Source organism: Nilaparvata lugens, chromosome 2 (assembly GCF_014356525.2).
Source record: "Nilaparvata lugens isolate BPH chromosome 2, ASM1435652v1, whole genome shotgun sequence".
NCBI classification, from domain to species: domain Eukaryota; kingdom Metazoa; phylum Arthropoda; class Insecta; order Hemiptera; family Delphacidae; genus Nilaparvata; species Nilaparvata lugens.
Window position 1 is genome coordinate 16,348,954 of NC_052505.1, and position 21,099 is coordinate 16,370,052.

The 21,099-nt window shown below is 33.1% G+C and overlaps 2 protein-coding genes across 2 annotated transcripts; one reads left to right on the forward strand and one right to left on the reverse strand.

Moving 5' to 3' along the window:
• Positions 1-8,629: 8,629 nt before the first annotated feature.
• LOC111052140 (polyadenylate-binding protein 2) lies at positions 8,630-20,862 on the reverse strand. The gene is made up of 7 exons (XM_022338774.2): positions 20,701-20,862; positions 19,700-19,847; positions 18,855-18,969; positions 17,967-18,034; positions 16,006-16,200; positions 11,844-11,971; positions 8,630-10,836 (listed from the first exon to the last, which is right to left on the reverse strand). The coding sequence occupies exons 2-7, from the start codon at positions 19,838-19,840 to the stop codon at positions 10,797-10,799; spliced, it is 687 nt and encodes a 228-aa protein (XP_022194466.1). The 5' UTR covers positions 19,841-19,847; positions 20,701-20,862; the 3' UTR covers positions 8,630-10,796.
• On the forward strand, positions 8,755-10,736 carry LOC111052124. The gene has a single exon (XM_039420691.1). The coding sequence runs from the start codon at positions 9,091-9,093 to the stop codon at positions 9,514-9,516; it is 426 nt and encodes a 141-aa protein (XP_039276625.1). The 5' UTR covers positions 8,755-9,090; the 3' UTR covers positions 9,517-10,736.
• Positions 20,863-21,099: the final 237 nt, after the last annotated feature.

The following is a 21,099-nucleotide window of genomic DNA, read 5'->3' on the forward strand; positions in this document are numbered from 1 at the left end:
TCCGACACGAACAATTTCGATCAAATGTAATTGCCGGGGCTTGGATATTTTTGATAATCTCGGCCCATTACACACGCACAAAAATAAAACCTTATGATGGCATCATACAGCAAATAATAAATCGCCTCGACCCAAATCTCACGTGCAAGACTAACGTTCTATCAAGACTAAAACATTTTATTGGTGGAACAAAATTGGTTCAAGTCATTGAAAACACGTTGGTATTTTCTCCATTTTGTAATCTCAAACAATAATATTCTTATGCCAACTTCTATCTTAATGAAATATCATAAAAATCCAATTACTCGAATGTTTAAAAGAATAACCATTCTTCCTAGGTTGATGTTTGCTAACAAGTTTAAAAATAATAAATGAAGAATATTACATTACTAAGGATACGTGAACAAAACATTTTTTTGTGAAATATTGTAGAGGGATTACCTGCAAGCCCTTATTACAAAAATGTTGCTACCAAATAACTTTTTAATCATATAGAATAAGCATAATCATGACTAAAATTTATGCTTTTTCTATGTTCATATAAATTATTCACTAGTTTGAAACTATTTAAAAACTTGATGTATATATATTCCACAAACATGGGCGGATTGAGAAGGAACCTACCCCATCAGATATTTCATTCACATTATTGACAATTTATGAAACCTGTAGAAAATAAAAAATATTTATAGATTATAAGGCTCGGTTGCAAAAAGACCTGTCAAATTTTAACCGCGATTAGGTGCCACAAGAACCAATCAGAGAAGCTTTCTTTTCAAAACCATACATTATTATTTGGTATTAAGTTTTAGTACAAGTAACTCGTTTCTCTACAAACGACCAGTAGGGTTTAAGATAGCAATTTCTATAAATACCTGTTATCAAATTATGTTTGTGTTATTTTCTATACAAATAATTGTTATACTTTATAGACAATTTACTATGCAAATTGTTATACTTTATAGACTAGCAATTCTCATACAATTGTAGCCTTCAATAGTATTTCTAAACAGTATTGTGCTTTAGACAGCATTTACATTCGAGGTAGATCCTTGTTTCATCTGTGAACTGTGGAGATTTGCATAAAATAAATTATTTGCCTGGTATGAACGAAGTTACAGATATTCTTATTTAATCAACCCTCATGAATAGTGGATATGGCTGTTCCGTATTATCCTCGAGTAGAACATTCACACAGAGACCTAGAGAGTTAATAGAATTATACAAATCATTGATAAAAATGATGCAATCATGATAAAAATGATACAGATATTTCATTTTAATGCACCAATAAAGCAAATGGTGCACTGCCCTGAAGGAGGATGTAGAGCTCCAAGATTCTTCTTCAAACTGCTTAAGCCGTACAACATTCACCACTACCAGCATCTCAACGTATTACCACTAATTGGTGATTGTAAAAAAAATTCCAAAGATGCTAAGAAATTGATTTTCTACAATACATGATAATACTGGCATGAAGCTCGAGGGGCAACTGACAACAGGAGTAGAGCTTTTGGCAAGTGGAAGACCCTCAACCGTTCATAGCTGAATGAGCCTGCACAACCTGGAGGCATATTGACGACCCTCACTGCGACTATGGTGATGTACAATCAGAAAACCTCATCTTGAAATGCCGTCTTGCTCCAGAATGCACAAGACATAATCTTTTCATTTCCAATGACAAAGCTGTTAGAACAGTTATCAAAATCTGGTGTGGCGCACTCACACAACTTCCTTGCCGTTATGAAAATTTATCACCTGACGCTAGTGTTCCCGCACATCTCAAGTCAACTATTCAAAGATCCAAGCTAGCTGGTGACAGGACAATAAGGCTGGAGACACACGAAGTTTGCTATCTCTTCATAGTGAATGATTTAATAGAATCAACAGTAAGTTGCCACCAGTTTGCAATTGAATAATCACATTTTCTCAAATTTCAAGCTTATTTCAATTTTAGGTGAAAATGTTACTAGACATTAATTGAAGAGATTTTAATGCTCAATCTTTTCCACTCGAAATTTTTCGTTCAAATTATATCTGAGACCTGATAATTGAAAATGTAAAATCAAATTTTGCATAGATGGGGCGGAGCTCCTGAAATTTTTACAGATATGGGACTTGTGGCAGTTGATATAGCTTATCAATGACTAGGTATGGATTTGATCAAAATCGTTGGAGCCATTTTCGAGAAAATCGCGAAAAACCCTGTTTTTGACAACATTTTCGCCATTTATTAGCCGCCATCTTGAATTACATTTGATCGAAATTAATTGTTCGTGTCGGATCCTTATAGTGTAAGGACCTTAAGTTCCAAATTTCGAGTTATTCCATTAATTGGGAGATGAGATATCGTGTACACAGACACACACACACATACAGACCAATACCCAAAAACCACTTTTTTGGACTCGGGGGACCTTGAAACGTATAGAAATTCAGAAATTTGGGTACCTTAATTTTTTTCGGAAAGCAATACTTCCCTTACCTATGGTAATAGGGCAAGGAAAGTAAAAATGGCATATAGAATCACCTGACACGAACGAATGAGCAATATAATAAAATAGCTACGTTTTTTTTTTTTTTTACTTTTCTTGCCCTATTACCATAGGTGAGGAAAGTATTGCTTTCCGAAAAAATTAAGGTACCCCAATTTCTAAATTTCTATACGTTTCAAGGTCCCCTGAGTCCAAAAAATGGTTTTTGGGTATTGGTCTTTATGTGTGTGTATGTGTGTCTGTGTACACGATATCTCATCTCCCAATTAATGGAATAACTCGAAATTTGGAACTTAAGGTCCTTACACTATAAGGATCCGACACGAACAATTTCGATCAAATGTAATTGCCGGGGCTTGGATATTTTTGATAATCTCGGCCCATTACACACGCACAAAAATAAAACCTTATGATGGCATCATACAGCAAATAATAAATCGCCTCGACCCAAATCTCACGTGCAAGACTAACGTTCTATCAAGACTAAAACATTTTATTGGTGGAACAAAATTGGTTCAAGTCATTGAAAACACGTTGGTATTTTCTCCATTTTGTAATCTCAAACAATAATATTCTTATGCCAACTTCTATCTTAATGAAATATCATAAAAATCCAATTACTCGAATGTTTAAAAGAATAACCATTCTTCCTAGGTTGATGTTTGCTAACAAGTTTAAAAATAATAAATGAAGAATATTACATTACTAAGGATACGTGAACAAAACATTTTTTTGTGAAATATTGTAGAGGGATTACCTGCAAGCCCTTATTACAAAAATGTTGCTACCAAATAACTTTTTAATCATATAGAATAAGCATAATCATGACTAAAATTTATGCTTTTTCTATGTTCATATAAATTATTCACTAGTTTGAAACTATTTAAAAACTTGATGTATATATATTCCACAAACATGGGCGGATTGAGAAGGAACCTACCCCATCAGATATTTCATTCACATTATTGACAATTTATGAAACCTGTAGAAAATAAAAAATATTTATAGATTATAAGGCTCGGTTGCAAAAAGACCTGTCAAATTTTAACCGCGATTAGGTGCCACAAGAACCAATCAGAGAAGCTTTCCTTTCAAAAAAGCCTTTTCTAATAATTAGTAATTAATAATACTGGTTCTCATGGTATTCAAGTTAATCAAGATTAAAATTCAACAGGCTTTTGTGCAACCGGGTCTAAAAGTGTCAAAGTTTTCAGTTTTAAAATTCTTGTTGTTATAGCTAAATCATATTTTTAAAATTCGTACAGGTCTACAATATACTGAAATGTATATGAATAAATAAATATTATAAAAATTGAAAATTGATTTCCATTTAAGAAGAATAAGGTTACGGTACTAAACTTAGTTTTCACTCATATTAAAGTTTAATAAAAAATACTTTGAATAATTTAAATAGCCTACAGTTATTGATAACCAATTTCTACATTATTATCTATACCAAATGATTTTTGTAGATTCAGCATGAAACATTCCAAGCTTGTGACATTATAACGTTCAGCTCTTTATCGGGGTTGTATGTTTGTGTAGACTACCACAATACAATTATTACAATCAGATTATTGATGGCCCTAATGTCAATTTGTGTTATGAAGTGAATAATAATTTCTTACAGTAAAAATTACTTAGCCTATCTTATTAAATTGAAGAGGAGAGACTTAATAGATTTTACAATTACAGGATAATTTGGAATTGGGACCAGCTCCTGGTATTTTACATCTTTGCCAATATCTTCATTCTATCATTTTATGTGGCTTAAATGGATTGGGTTGAATGAATTTATTACTGCCTTCAAGGTGACTGTATGCAATAAACTGCAAACATCCACACAAACAGATCAGAGCTATAGTGAAGTCCACGTTATAATGGCAGTGGAGAAAGTTGCAAGAGCTGCGTTGCCAATTATCTGTCTTGCTACTATCTTCTATAAAGGATAGCTGATACCAGAATATCTTATGTAATATTAACTGTTCATTCTTGTTTAGAATAACCAAATATATTTTATTCATCAAGAAAAAATATTTTTCAATTTTAAAATAATAATGATTTAAAATGAGATTGAATATTTTGATTAATAGCATAGCCTAATTATATTTCTTCATGATTAAAAAAAAATGATCAGGCAACGTTGCGGAGGTAGAAAAGGATAGTGCTATTTGCTTTGTCGAATGATAAACAAGGATAGCAATACCAATGTTAATCAAATACTGGCACAATTTTCCAAGAACGCCAAAATCACGTCTATCATCTAGTAACGATTAAAGTTTTTAATAATAACAGGATATTATATTGCTCAAAATTAGAGTGAGCCGGTCAAGATACTTATAGACGATATGATCTACTGTAAGAATTTGATATTTTTGACATCTATACCAATTATTCCATAATATCATGTTTCTTGACTAAATAAATACAGTGTTTAGCAATAAAATTTGGAGGATTTGGAATAGTTCATTTACTCATTTTTGAATGTAACTCGAAATTATTTCCTTCCTATATACCTTGAATGTTGCCGTTTTGATTATTAGAGAGGGGAAATAATTGACCGAGTGAAGTGAGGTCTAAGATTCAAGTCGACGGTTTGGCATTTCTCTTAATGTTTAAATGTTTATATGTTGCGCATTTACGGCGAAACACGGTAATAGATTTTCATGAAATTTGACAGGTATGTTCCTTTTTTAATTGCGCGTCGACGTATATACAAGGTTTTTGGAAATTTTGCATTTCAAGGATAATACTAGTAGTTCTGTGAACAGTAGACCTCGCGCAGTTATGAAGACGTCCCAAACCATAAGCACATCCACACTGATACACTAACTATTTATTTGATCAGATCATGCTTACACAAGATTTAATTATCATATAACGCTTTCCGGAATTTAGCGTGAGTAAACCAGAAGAAATCTAGGCGCCCAGACGAGCTGTTATAAGTTCTTTGCATCCTATTATTTTAATAGTGCATAAAAATTGCATTCAATGAGGCATGCAATTTATAGTCTAAACAGCTGCTAATTTTTTACCAAGTTACATTGAGATATTGAATTGCATGCGTCATGGAATGCAATTTATAGTCAACTCGACAGCTGATTTATGATGAATAATTCTATAGTCTGATTTTCACTCTAATATTGACGTATGAAGGAGGCTCCTTTTTCCTTTTATATTATCCTTGAAATGCAAAATTTCCAAAAACCTTGTATATACGTCGACGCGCAATTTAAAAAGGAACATACCTGTCAAATTTCATGAAAATCTATTACCGCGTTTCGCCGTAAATGCGCAACATATTATAAACATTTAAACATTAAGAGAAATACCAAACCGTCGACTTGAATCTTAGGCCGGTTACAGAGCTCGACCGACCGTCAGTGCGTACGTCAGTCGCGCTTGTCTTTTCCATAGATATTCCATGTATGATTTGATTTGATTAAATTTTCTCCCTGGAGACTCTTTAAAGAGTATAGGAAATCGTCAAGGACTATTTGTCAAAAAAATAAAGGAATACATATAAACATATATTATATACATCACATTCCACAATGTACATTGCAACTTAATCCTCCCAAAAGCCTCATTCTCCATCCATAAATTCTTGAATACTGTAGTATACCCCGTTTGATAGATATTTTTTCAATAGCTTTTTAAAAATATCCTTATTCCCATTTTCTCTCAAAGCTGACGGTAGTTTACTCATAAATTTCATACCCATATAAGAAGGCTTGTTTTCATACTGAGCTGTCCTGTGGTATTGTGCAGAAAATTTACTCTTAGTTCTAGTGTCTTAATTATGTATGTCACAGTTTCTTATAATTTTTTTATCTCTTATATACATGATCACTTCGAAAATGTACAGTGCAGGCACAGTTAGTAGTCCTAGATCTTTAAAATACTCTCTGCAGGACTCTAATGGCTTAAGACCTTTAATCGCTCTCACAGCTCTCTTTTGCATTCTAAAGATTCTATCTAAATTTTTTGAGACTGGAGCCCCCCCAAACCAATATTGCATACCGAATATGTGACATGTATCCGTACAGAGCAGGACTGACGGCACGCACGCGCACGGTCAGGACCATGCGTGTTATACAGCGTACGAATACCATCGGTCGAGCACTTACGCATCCGTTCCATCGGTCGACTGACGCGCTATTGAAACAAATAGAATCTTTCAGAGCTGTACTGATCAGTAGCCCGATCGCAACATAACCAATGTGCTGACACCTCTGCCCAACAATCAGCTGATATTGAATTGAATAGCATAATGAATGAATTCAATTAATAGTGTCATATTTGAAGTCAGAGTTTTTCTATACATTTCTTCAATCATTTCTAAATTTTTTATTGAAAAAATCATATATTATTAATATTATCTACATTTATTTGATCCGTAGCTTAAAGTGACTGCAAGTATTCCCAATGGTGATACAAGCTCGAAATAACTCATCAAAATTTCTGATGGAGATTCTGAGTTTGAAAAATGTATCTTCACCCCAAGCAATGATGTATATAATGGTACTAAATTCCCTTTGAAATGCTCTTTGGGCGACCATCGGGTGAACTTGATATCTACGTCTTTTAATCTTTCGTTTACGAAGATAATAAGCTGCAATAAATTAAACAATCTGTAAAGGCGTCTATTTTATGAGTCAGAAAAACTGATGTATGGTCAGGATGGTGCATACGCACCGACGGTCGGTCGAGCTGTGAATGTGTAAAACTGATTCATCGATGCGTACGGTCAATACGCACTGACGGTCGGTCGAGCTCTGTAACCGGCCTAAGACCTCACTTCGCTCGGTCAATAAAAGGAAAAAGGAGCCTCCTTCATACGCCAATATTGGAGTAAAAATCAGACTATAGAATTATTCATCATAAATCAGCTGTCTAGTGGACTGTAATACTACCCGTTTAAAAACATCGAACATCTTGAAAATGTATCTTTCCATCAACGTTGTAGACAGTTGCAGCCAGACCTGATAACAGCGCTCACACTCACATTCCGGGATGACACGTCACGGTACGATAGGACAGAAAGCTCTATGTTTATTTAGGATTTTTCTAAACATTTTAAATTGATAAATTATTTATTAATTTTTGAGAAAACATAACAACAGGTCAATGTAACTTACTGAACGCGAGGTCTACTGTTCACATAACTACTAGTATATAATTATTATTAGCCCCCTATTAAAATTTCTTGCCAGAAACCATCTCCAATATTCACACAACATATTCCCAAAGTTTCATGCCGTTCTGTCAAGTAGTTTTCGAGTCTATAGGGAACAAACAAACTAACACACAAACAGACATTCATTTTATAGAGATTGCTATTCTTGTATCAATGGCGATTGATTGTTAGTCAAAACTTCAATTTGCCCTAACAATTTGAGGAAACTTCACTGTCAATTCAGATAGTTATCTAACATAGCACATGATTTTTCCGCCACAATTGAGACGATGACATATCGACCTCAATACTGTATGATTCCAGCACCAAGAGAAATGTAAGTCAGAAATTCCGTAGATTCCTCATATCGTTGCGTGAATATGTGGAGTAGCCTCCTCGTTCACCGGACCTGTCACTGAGTGACTATTTTTGATGGGGCTAACTCAAAGCTTGTACACATGAACAAATAAATTACACTTGAAGCCCTGAGTGTGACAATAGAAGAAATTTAATAGCACGTGAAACGCTTCAGGATAACTTCTTACATGTCCACATGAGTGTATGAAAAAAACAGACGCTATCCAACAGATGTCAATTTCCGTTCAAGTTTTGATTTTGTCAACTGTTAGGCTGATGTTGAAGTGGAGTGGAAATGTTTCTTGTTAACGCCAATTGTAAATTTGAACCCTGATTTCAATATTTTACGGGTTAAAATAGATTAATTATAATCTTTTTGGTATCCATAGATTACTATATACATCATTTATTTAAGATCTAAATTACTCTGGTAGATTATTAACAGAAAATTATCAATCTATTTAAATTTTATATTACATCACGGTTGTGCTATAAGTTTTCTTCTAAGCTGTACTTGTTGAAAAATTGAAAATAGTGGATTTTACGTAATAAAATGGAGTGAAACAAAGTTCTTGTCACTAGGAATGATATGAAGTTGAAAGAATCAAACACTATTCAAAAGGAAGAAATTGACCGATTGAGGAAAGAGTTGGAATAAAAAACCAAGAATACAGACACAGAAGCAATCCGGAATGAATATAAACAACCTCTGGCTGCTTTAAAAGAAAAGATGAAAGGGTTATGGCGCGAAGATGTCAATAATAAAGCCAAAGAATTAGAGTCCAAACTGCGTCAATACAAAGAAAAGATCTCGAAAGACGAAACGCACATTGCCGAATTGAGTTCTCAGCTGTGGGAGACAAGTGATCAACTGCTCCGTATGCAAAACAAATACCAGAGAATGAAGAAGCTGTATGATGAGGTGCGATCGAGCTATGATGCAACACATAACGTAGTCACACATACATCGTCTGCTAAAAGCCAAGAAGGAGGAGTCACTCAGTTGATGCGTTTCCACTAGAATCGAAAGAGAGGGACACTGATACTCAGACATTTCTAATGGATCTCCAAGTTGAGTCTGCGAGTGGCAATCCTAGACGTCGAATTCTCCTGCCATCGGGCATGGGCCGAGTGTTGCCAAGTGAGCACGAGACGGGCGAGGTATTCGACAACCGGAACCTGGCCGAGCTGAAGGAAGGCCGCCGCTACAACTTGAATGCCGAGGACGACAGAATGAGCATCCTCATGATGCGCAACTCATTCTGCCCGCCGCATCTAAAGTCGTCCTATCCGGCCGAAACACAATTTCTCATCCCCGACCGACCCAAAGAGAACGATATCAAGTGTGGTGGCGAAATTGTCGCTCAGAGCTGTGCTGTCAAGAAGAAAGAAAGGACACAAGAATGGAGCGGTCGCGAGTATGTGTCACTTGGAGGTGAACATTTATTTTTTAAGGTACTGACTATTTCCATGCTGATTCATTAAATCAAGATAATATTTATTGTATGTTAATAATTGATACTTTTATATTGGTAAAACAAAAATGATGTAATTTTTATTTGAGAATTTTTTTTAACATGCCTAATACTTTGTGCATAATTTAAAAAGCGTTACCGTATTGTTAACTGAGATTGATCTTTAATACTACATTTTGAAATTAGCCGCTCCCCACAATTCAATGTAAGTTACAAATTATATCAGACCAAGATGAAATCTTACTCAGCATTCAATTCTCCCACCATCCAAGGTACACATGGGAAAAATATAGTTTTATTCAAAAATAAGTATGTAACAGTTATTCCAAATCCTCCATACTTCATTGCCCAAACCTGTATATTTCTGAGAATAATCGTTTTCCATAAAAAGAAACTTATTTTTTAGACAATTTAGATCTGTCATTCACGTTATGATAACCGAAGAGGTTTGTCCAACACGAACAAATTAACTAATGCGTGTAGTCTCAACCTTCATACCTGTGCAGGTATACCGTTTTTCTGTAAACTACTAATTTGGCGTTGCTAGCATTAGTATTTCTGGTGAGCTACTAACAAACCCATCGTGATCTGGAAGGCTTGCTATTTATAGATTCCTTTACTCGGTTTGTTTACCGTAGCATATGAAAGCTCTTTTCATTATACAATGTTAAAATCAGTTTTGGGCGAATGCCTGTTGTTTTTATCTGGCTTGTATCTATTGTCTACGAATAAATAAATATATCAAATTTACAGAATACCTGCACAGCTGTACAGTTAGACCTCTTCGATTTATATTAACGTGAATGGCCTTACGAATAGGTGCTTATTCTAATCTTCCATTACTGTGCTCTAATATTCAAAACCAATCTATCAACTTAGTTACATTTCCAAAACTACACTATCACCACAAGTATAACCTATAATATTGCTTAGCCCTATCATTCATTTGACTCAAATAAGTACTCATCTCATCCACAATCATTTACTTGAATACTTGATTACAATGCAACACTCAAATCGCTCATGAAATGAAATAATATTATGAGAAAAATCAGTGATCGAGAATAAAACAGACGAGTGAACTAAAATTAACTTATAAGTCATTACAATTCCATTCAATGATATTCCAAGAGTAAAATTACTTACAATCCAATTCTATAAATTACCGTACCAGTTAAAATTTAGTTACCAGTCTGCATTAGGTACACTAAACGACCGTCAATATCTTGCGATTTTGTTTCTTAGTCTACAACTGTCACAAGCAGAATGAGCACACTATTGTTTAGTCACTCAATATGGTGCAGCACTGTAGTAGGCTCTGCGATAGCTCCTGACAAAAAAACAGACAAAATCATTAGTCGAATACGAACTATTTTTCTCAAGATTCTTTGTGAACATTAAAAATAAGATATCTGAATAGCTGCATTAACAGACTATAATAAATCAAGTTGGAATTTCAAATAAATTCGTGTCTTATTTTAGTTCATGATACTCTTGTACACAAAATCACTTCATCACTTGTATGGACTACTTTATGAATAAGCATGAAGTACCCTTTTTATTAAAAACATTTCAACAACTGGTATCGGCCTACATTGGTCATTTTCAAGTTTTTATTAATCATGTACATAATTATATTAGCAACTCGCTCCTCAACCACAGGCATTGGCCCATGTGAGGAGCCTTCTTCACACTATTTGTAACATTTTTTTGTAGCCTACACTGCATTGAAACAATATATTTGGCCTAATTCAATTTCAAATATAATAATGCACTCTTACAAAAAAGTGAAAATTAAAGGCTAGAATATATCTCGATGAACTAAAAAACAATCAATAAATTTTCTTTTAAGTTTTATTACTTACTGCAATCCCTTGACCAAAGTATAGAGTTAATTAAAAACGAGCGCCTGTTGCTAAATACTGGACATTTTAATGCTGGCGCCACATTCTTGCCGAGTGCGTACAAATGACGACGAGCGCAAGACTGTGGATAGCTACTATGCCAATGCTCGCCTTCAATGCTGTAGCTCAGTTTTGTTGAGACGAGCGAACGCCAGACAAGCGACCTGACCTCTTTCTACAGGTCTTCAGTTCAGCGAGCACGACGATTTACAATACAAGAAGCAATAATGCTAATTTCAGAAAAGTGAAAAATATAACCTTGGAAACTTTTGTCTTGATACCAAAATATGGGACAGACAGTTTATAGCTCAGCCTCTTTTCCCCGATCATATTTGTTTGTCAAAATTCACCACGACAACAAATAAAAAAGTGATTTTATTCTATTCATATTGTATATTATGATTTGTGACTCTGTTGATAAATAAATGAGTACCTTGGTCTCCTGACGGGGCGATAGCCGAAGTGATATCCTCTAGTTACACGGGCTCGGAATCTCGTTGCTCGAGGGTAGCCTCTGTTTGTGGTGCTCATACCTGGCTGATTTGTTCTTTTCGGATTCACCTAGTCGAAAGAGAATGAGTTTATGACGATGTCAACCATTATTAATTACACTTATCAGCTATTAAAATTTACTGAATCAACACAGTAAAGGTAAAGAAGACAATTCAACTTTTGTAACAATATTTATTGTTACAATTGTGAGTGATGAGAATTATGCGAATTAGCCTGAGAAGTTAGCCTGTTGTGAAAATGGATTTTGCTGTTTTGCTTTTCGGCGTTGTGTTGTGTTGACTCTGTAAGTGTGTGCGTAGAAGCTATGATCCTAAGAATAACATCAATTTTCCTGGAGCAACAGCTTAGTTCATGACCCTTGCTTTTCTGCGTTGTGTAGTGTCGACTCTATAGGTGTGTGTGTAGAAGTTGTGGTACTGGGAAGATCAACGATTTTCCTAGAATATCAGTCTGGTTCACGACCTTATAAGGCAAGGAATTTATAGCTGTCAAGGAAAAATAGCTTTCACTTGGTGGGAGAATGTATCTTAAATTGTAGTTGTAACGTTCCTTTGTATTGGTGGAAATTTTTCTAGAGAATAGTGGCTACCAATCACAGTTGGCGTTGGTTGGCTTCCCATCTAGTGAGGCCGTTTGCAGCTGTCCACGGCAATACGAGAAAAGCGAAGTGCATTCACTCAGCGTCTGTCCTCCGACATAAGCAGTACTAAATGTAGTCTGTTCAGAACTTTGTGTTAATCATGGCTTCCATGCCAGCTTTAGGCCTTTTTAGTATTCGGCTCTGGAACCGTTTGTTCCAGTAGCATTTTTAGTTTTTTCCGCCTCAGTAGTTGCTTTAAGGAGAGAGAGAGAGTATCAAATTGTCACCTCACAATGGAGATTTTCCTCCTATAACCGCTACTAAAGGTACGTCATAGATTTATAATAATAATTAAGGAAATGATTATCGATGAAAGCTTCCATCAGAGTGTTAAATTTGTTGTAATAGATACATTTGAGTGTAATATGTAGAAATGTAGAGTACCATTCTGAAGAAGGAATTGAGAATGATATTTTTGATTTTAAATTATTTTGAAGAGGAAGCTATTAACCTAAATTTCAATTACTGTTGTTTAAATCCAAATTGACTGATGTTTATAGTATATTATTATGAGTTCTATCAGTATTTTTGTTATAGATTTTATTTGTCTTTTTGATTCTAATGAAAAGCTTTCTTGATTATTTAGGAAACACCTATCATGTAAAAACACCTATATAGGTAACACCTATTATTCGTTAAAAGTGGTAATTGAGTGGAATATTTCTAAATAATTTATCAATTTAAGCCATCTAAATTCAAAATTTATAGTTTTAATGTTTATTTTGGACCAAAATTTTCTAAAAATTGCACACGTGAAATTCTAACCTTATCATGGACTTTGTCACCTATAAATTTGGAAGAAAAATAGCACAAGGACTACCTTATTATTTTATCTTTCAATGTTATTACATTAGTGTTGTTTGCATTGTAAATAAATAAATAAAGAAATAAATGAATAAATTTATTCTTTTAAAATTACACCATATATATGTAATTTACGTAAGAGAACTGACTAAACTAACAACTATACTCGAAATACCTTGTTATGAAAAGTAATTCAATCAACTTGTGAATTATGTAGGCCTATTATGGAATAACTATGTACTCATCGCTTTGTGTATAGGGCATAACCCTGATTACAAATAAATTCTATTCTATTAAATCAAGAGATTGAAGTAGGTAATGTCTATTTATGTTTTAAAGTAATAAGTATTGATTTGAGTTTTATATAACCTAAAATAGGTTGATTTTATTATATAACTGAAGTTAAGTTAATTTGTATTATCCTAGTTTATTTTTCATTCTAACAGCGGTGTAAGTACGGGAACATCAAGTATGGGATCAACGTACGAATCCATCAATTCACGGGTTCATGAACGTGTATCTTTAAGCCGCTGAGACGCCTCTGAATCGATGGCCGTCCTAGAAGCTTGGGGTATGCTGTCTCCTGTCCATCTGGACGTGTAGAGCTCGATCACCGAGCCTAGATTCAAATTGAAGAAACGGCTATGAGGTAACAACTTTTTTCCAAATTAAACGAACGTCCCAGGAACTCCGGATGTGACAAAATGGGTTTTAGTGACGACAGACTTTCAATCAATTAAAACGTGCGGAATTAGACTTTTGTTAAATCGTAATTTTGAGATATTATTGGGGATAGATAGATTATTTATTTTATTAATTTGGTTTGAGTAATAGATTTTCGGTTGTATCTTTACATTGAAATGTGAGGCCATATTTTCTCTGTAAGGATCCAGCTGGGAATTTCAGTTTTCTTTAAATTTATAAATAATTATAATCTTCCAAACTACTAAAAGTTGAATGAGTATATGAATTTTTAAAGGTCCCTTATTGATTAAATTAATGTTTTAAAATAATTCTCATCTTAAAGTTGTAAAGGATCAAATGAAGTTTCAAGGACCCTAACCTTTTCTAAATTTGTTTTGATGACATATATTTTTTGAATAGTTTTTTTTTAAGGTAGTATTCCATGATGTGATACTTGAGGAATGTTTGTTTTTGCAGCTTTCATGATATAAAGATACAGAATAGTTATTATTGGGGATTATTAATATTTGATAATGTTTTGATAGTGTTTTAAAGTTTCCAAGTGTGTTCTAAGAATTTTATGAATCTTATGTTGATCTTTTCTTAAAATATTTATTGTTATTTATGATTAACTTCTGAGACATACCTATGATAATTTTCATTTCTTCTTTTGAAATTAGAGTCCTTTAAGCTTCTTATGATTCAACCTAAAACGTTTCAATGTAGAGCATACGGAGTAGGTTATTACCGAATTATCTATTTCAGAGATAACTTTTAAATTTAGTAATTTTATTCTCGGTTTTCATAATGTAACTTCCTTTTGTTTTATTAATTGTTGAATTTAACTGTAAGAGGTGACAATATAGTTGATACCTTCTCTCTATTTCGTTGTCTCTCTTGTCATTTCTGGTTTCCCGTTCTCTAGCCCTAGGTATGTTTATCAAGCGTCCCTTTTATTAAGTTATATTGTGTGTGCTTCTAAATTCTAAATTCAAAATTAACTTTCTAAATTCATAGCACGGCACACTTTACAGTAAATAAACTAATAAATATTATTCTAGAACATTTTATAAAAATAAAACCCTCAAAAGCACTTGAAAATAAAATTGAGAACTGGATCAAGACCGAAAAGATTGTAGTCAAAATATTTTAATTCTAGGCATTCATCATTTATTTTCATGTTTTATTTAATATTATTTCCCCGTTTACTACCTGAAAGTTGCCTCTGAAAATGAATTCAAATTTAAAAAAATGTTATCCTGTACTGTATTCAAATTCTTGATATAGCCTATCAAAATTAATATCTGTTCAACGAATTATATTTTGTTTGCGCTTATGTTTATGCTATGAACTATTCCATTATCATGTTTTTATTTGAAAGTGTATGTTAAATTTTTGTTGAAAGTGTTTCATGAAATTTTTTTTCATATTTTTTATATTTGCAGTTACTTTTTTATATTTTTCTCCAATTCCGGAGTGCTTACTGAATGCTCGCGTATTTTGCTAGCGTACAAAATTTGTTTTGCTGCCAACGCCAATATTATTAGATTATACGCCATATTAGATTATGATTTAGTTTCAATGAAAGCTTTTGTAATTTTGTTAGTAAATTTCCAATGTAGGAGACTGAATTTTGTTTTTCATGTATTTGTGAACTAATTATATGAATTTGGCAATAAATTTGATTTGAAAGCGGTATACAGTCAAGTGACTGATTGGTCATTTAGATTTGATTATTTGACAAGTTAAGAATCAAAAATGTTTCGATAAAATTTTTTTAATTGTATTAGATTATGTTATTATATATTCTTATAAATCATAAGACCAATTTTACAATTTACCTACCAAATAGGAATATACCCGGACAATGATGTCATGTCATTACATGAGATTAATTAAAATTCATTTAAATAATTGTATTCTTCAAATTGAAATTGATCACACAGTAGCTCACCTTTATTTGTCTTCCTCTGAATAACGATTCATCCATGGTCATTGCTGTCTGGACAGAATCTCTATCAGCGAACTCAATATAGGCGAATCCTTTGGGATGTCCATCAAACTTATTGCATAGAATCGTTACCCTATTGATTGCGCCGATTCCATGGAAATGCTGTTCTAATTCCTCGGCTGTTGCTCCATAGTCGACCTGGCAAATGAGGGATTATTTCACAGTATTATATGTAGCCTAATATAATTATATATTGAACATTTGAACAAATGCAGTATCTCATTTCTTTTCATCTGTATCTGTATGTAAGGAATTTGTGTTGTACAAAAGATTCCCCTTGTTGAAATATGATCTATTAACACATGCAATAAGCAAAATATATTTGGCAGCTGAGTGAGGAGCCTCTATTTCGGGGATCAAGCAACTGAACAGCATGAATAAAAATCTGGTGTGGTACACTCACACAACTTTCCTTGCTCATTGAACTGTAAGCCCCATTCTTAAACGAGAATAATTCAGGGGAATAACATAATGACGATTGGCGGCAAAATATTTTAAACTACGATCAGACTTCTGTATATGTGTATATATAATATTGTTTTCAGAGTACTTTTTCCTTTGTGTAAATTGTGAAATTCGATGATTTTTTTGAAAGTCGTCAAAACAGCTGTTCTACAGATGAAATATCTCGTCTATGTGTTCTTTTTATGAACTGCTCTACCTACCTAGCTCATGCACAAGAAGGAGGTTACAAAGTCCATTTCTCAAGGATGGGGTGGACCCCCCATTAGTTTCCCAGAATTGAGACTCATGTCAGTTGATAGGGCTTATAAATAGCTATCCATGGTATAAATTTGAAGAAAATCGTTAGAGCTGTTTTCGAGAAAACCGTGAAAAACATGTTTTTTAGTGATTATCCGCCATTTTTCTCAAGAATATTACGAAGCTCCTGCAATTTTCCCAGAAATGAGGCTCATGTCAGTTGATAGGGCTTATAAATAGCTATATATGGTATAAATTTGAAGAAAATCGATAGAGCCGTTTTCGATAAACCGTGAAAAACATGGTTTTTTAGTAAATTATCCGCCATTTTGAATTCAATTTTATTGAATTTCTTATTCTCGAATCCTCATGGTATAAGGACCTCAAGTTTAAAATTTCAAGTCAATCGGTTGATTAGGAATGGAGTTATCGTTTTCACAGACATACACATACACACACACACACACACACAGACCAACACCCAAAAATCATGTTTTTGGACTAAGGAGACCTTGAAACTTATAGAAAACTTGAAATTAGGGTACCTTAATTTTTTTGGAAAGCAATACTTTCCTTACCTATGGTAATAGGACAAGGGAAGTAAAAATGCAGATTACTTTTATTGTAATTAATTGGAAAGCTTTGACAACGACTTCAAGTATTCAAGTATACAGTTAGTGGTTAAAATTATATTGCAGTGTGCAACAGCTCAAATTTTTCCCCAATGCTAAAATTCATACCCTATACCTTCTTCTTAATCCATTACCCACACTTGTAGGTATGATGCGTCAGGTCATGAATAAAATACAAAAACAAATGTTTGAATGATATTAATTAGGCTACAGCATAGAGAAATGTTTCAATTTTTAGCTCAATAGAATAATAATTTAAATAAGAGTAAATCATACATTAATCACTTTTCCTCAAATTATTAGAGGGTTGGTTTCCTCTTTCTATTCTTCAAAGCATCATTTTCCAGTCAGCTCTTCTTTAATTTTACGTAAATAATATGGTAGACTCCTTCCAGCGATCCATAAATTTCCATAGTGTTAATGTTCTCAAACAATAAAATAAATTGTATTTTATAATTTTTAAACAGATGTGATAGGAACGGGCTCCAAATGCAATACATTTTTTAAATATTTATTGAAAATCAGTTTTAAAAAATAAAATTAGGCTATAGAAAATGAAAACTGACTTACATTTCCTACGTATATCGAACGATTGTCCACTTCGATTTTGTCTTCTATAGATAGATTCAATGGGCTAGCTGTAACACAAGAAAATTTACTGTATTATAAATATAAATAAGTTTTAGACTAGAAATAAGAGAAGAGACAATAAATAAAAATTTAATTTATTTTAATAACAAATTCTATGATTAGACTCACTCCAGATATTGGTAGTGAGTAATAAACTCAAGTGTATTGGTAGTAAACAAGTGATAATTTAAGAAGTAAATGATTCAATGCTATGGAGGCTTCATTGGAAAAATCAACAATCTTAGCAAGCAGCATAGCCTAATATTACCAAGTTAGTTCGATTTGTACTTTCACAAAATTACTATCAATATTGATAAATACTACTAAATATTACCAAGTTTGATTAGCACTTTCACAAAATTACTATCAATATTGATGAATACTAGAATAGTTTCAATACCTAAATTAAAAAAAAATCAATTGTTATTAATTTATGTTACATACACTATAGGCTAATAGTTCTAAGTCCTATTATTAAAGTCCAAAATTAAGGTTATGTTAATTTTCAAACATTCATCGTGATAAGAATAATTAATTCATCTTATTATTATCATAGAAACCATTGAATATATTTTTGGAATACTTGAATAACATATTTCCTGAAAGTGCATTTTCATAAAAATAAAGGTAGCATTTCAAAGGTGTAACTTGGTTTCTAAATCCGGGAACGTTTACTATATAGAGAATGTTTTGAAAATTGATTGTCAATCTCTATTATACTGATTCCACATATCGTAATATAACAAAAATTAATGACCGCATGAGAAATAAATTGTAATGATCCATTCATGAAAATACAGAACATTTTACAAGTTTATCAAGTCTTACTGATAGTAGGTGGACTTCCAAGATTCATTTGTTTGTCGACTTCAGACTGGAGTTGTTTTAGTTTTTCAGCTTCCTCTTCCATTTCTCTTAGTCTTGCTTGTATTGCCTCTAGCTCCTGTCAATCAAACAATAAGAACTTAAATATATTTACAGTTAACACAAGAAAAATAATCAATTGATTACGTTTTATTAAACTCTATGAGCTAAGGACATATGAGTTTTTCTGCCAACTATTCATATTGAAAATCAAGCCTCTGTGAAGGCAGATTGTCAGTGGAACGAAGTTAGTTGAATGTTAAGTAGCCTTGCGTTATGCAACCTACTGATCTACCGTTTGCACAGTGCTAGTTCAAAAAGATTCTCAGTTCATTTGGATTGAATTAGTATTAATTAGAATTATTAAACGTCCCGCTAGTTATGATTAGCACTAGCTTTGAGATTAAAGCACTAGCTGATTCAATTCAGTTCAAGTCTTACTTTGCAAAAGGCTTTTAATTTGAGCTAATAGACCTACATGGACAATAGATTTTTAGTAAAGTTGAAAATGGGATCAAAGCATTAAACAATTCAATACTGTTGACTCGCATCTTTTTTTGAAAAAAAAAGTTTTACTGGATGATGCTCACATGCTAAGCTCTAACTTCTTCGTGTTTAAGCTAGTTTTAGTGTTTGTTGGGAAATCAGAAAACCGTGTGCTTGTCGCGATTCGAACCGTAGCTGTTCCGGCAGCAGTTTATGAAATGCCTATTATATATCACTTATAACAGTTGTGTTCAGCAAAATCAATCACATCAAGCTAGCAAGTAGGCCTACTTTTATCAATTAAATAGGTCTAGCATACTTACAGGATCTGGTGGTCCGCCACCATTGCCCCCCGCTGCACCACCCCCCGTTTCGCCATTGTCAACGCCCTCTCCGTCCTGACCATTTTCAATTGTGTCGATTCCCTCGTCAGCTCCTAGACCAAGGTCTTCATTATCTGCCATTCTTAATCTAAAATATTTGAAACAGTGATAGAAATTGACGATAGGTTAATTCATGGCAACTCAATCCGATTTAAAATAAATCTGTCACCTTAATGAATCTGTTCCAGTGCAAACTGAGACACGTTTTTTATACCTTTGAAGTGAAAGTTTTAGTAAAAATGTACGGCTTATTTCAGCAAAAAATGAGAGTACCGGTATGATTTATAATACCAAACCTAATTTTGGCACTTCATTTGATATTTCTTTAAAAAAATAATAAAAAACTTTAAATATTTTGAAAATGTTAAAAAAAATCATATTGTTCAAAGCAATAGGTTTTAAAAGTTCTTAAGACTACTCCCGCAGCCCTGGCTGCTGCTGAAGACTACAAAAGTAGCCTATTAAGTAAATAAGTGCTTAAACTGTTTAAAATAAATATTTTAAAACTACAATTCTTGAAACAAAGTGTAATTATTCAAAATAGGGTATGGAGTATTGTCTCATTATCAAAACAAATATGTTTGTTCTTCCCTATGTTCATATGGGCCAAGTCCCTAGTTATCCCAACAACGGTACCAGTTCATGAAAAGGTTTGGGCAGCTTTAGTATGTTAAAAGGTAAATGAATGCTAGCCTTATAAACATTTATTTTTAAAAAAGAAAAGCTATTCAAATAAATAGAAGAATATTAATTTGAAAACCCGGCTTCTGAGTAAAGAGAAGCCGGATTGCAACCATGAATGAACATGAAACATAACTCATTACTTAACCTATAACATAGATGAAATATTGCACTAATTTCTAATATATCTGTATTAAAGCTTAAAAATTGATTAATACAAAATAATCTATGATTATTTAGAAAAATATATAAAGGTTTACCTTATTAATTGGCGGCTATTTTTTTATTCAAAAAATAGGATTACACTGAATCACACATCCACAACAATTTCAACTGTTTCTTTCTACATTCTCTCTCTCAGACTCTCAGTCACAGCTCTCAGTCTCTCACATTCTCTGTTTTCTCTTCCATTCTCTTCTTGTTCACTAGTGGTGTGCTCTAAATTAAATAAATTATAATTATTTTCATATCTATTTTTTATTTACCTGTAAAATAATTGATTGAATAATAAAAAATCCTGATAAAGATTTTTTTATAAAACTGCACATGGAAGCGTTTTAGTCTTTTCCGTATGAGTTGTCTTTCAAGGTGACTCATGGTTCTACGTCAAGAAAGTTGACTCAACTCAGATCTATCCGAAAATACCGTTTTACTATAGT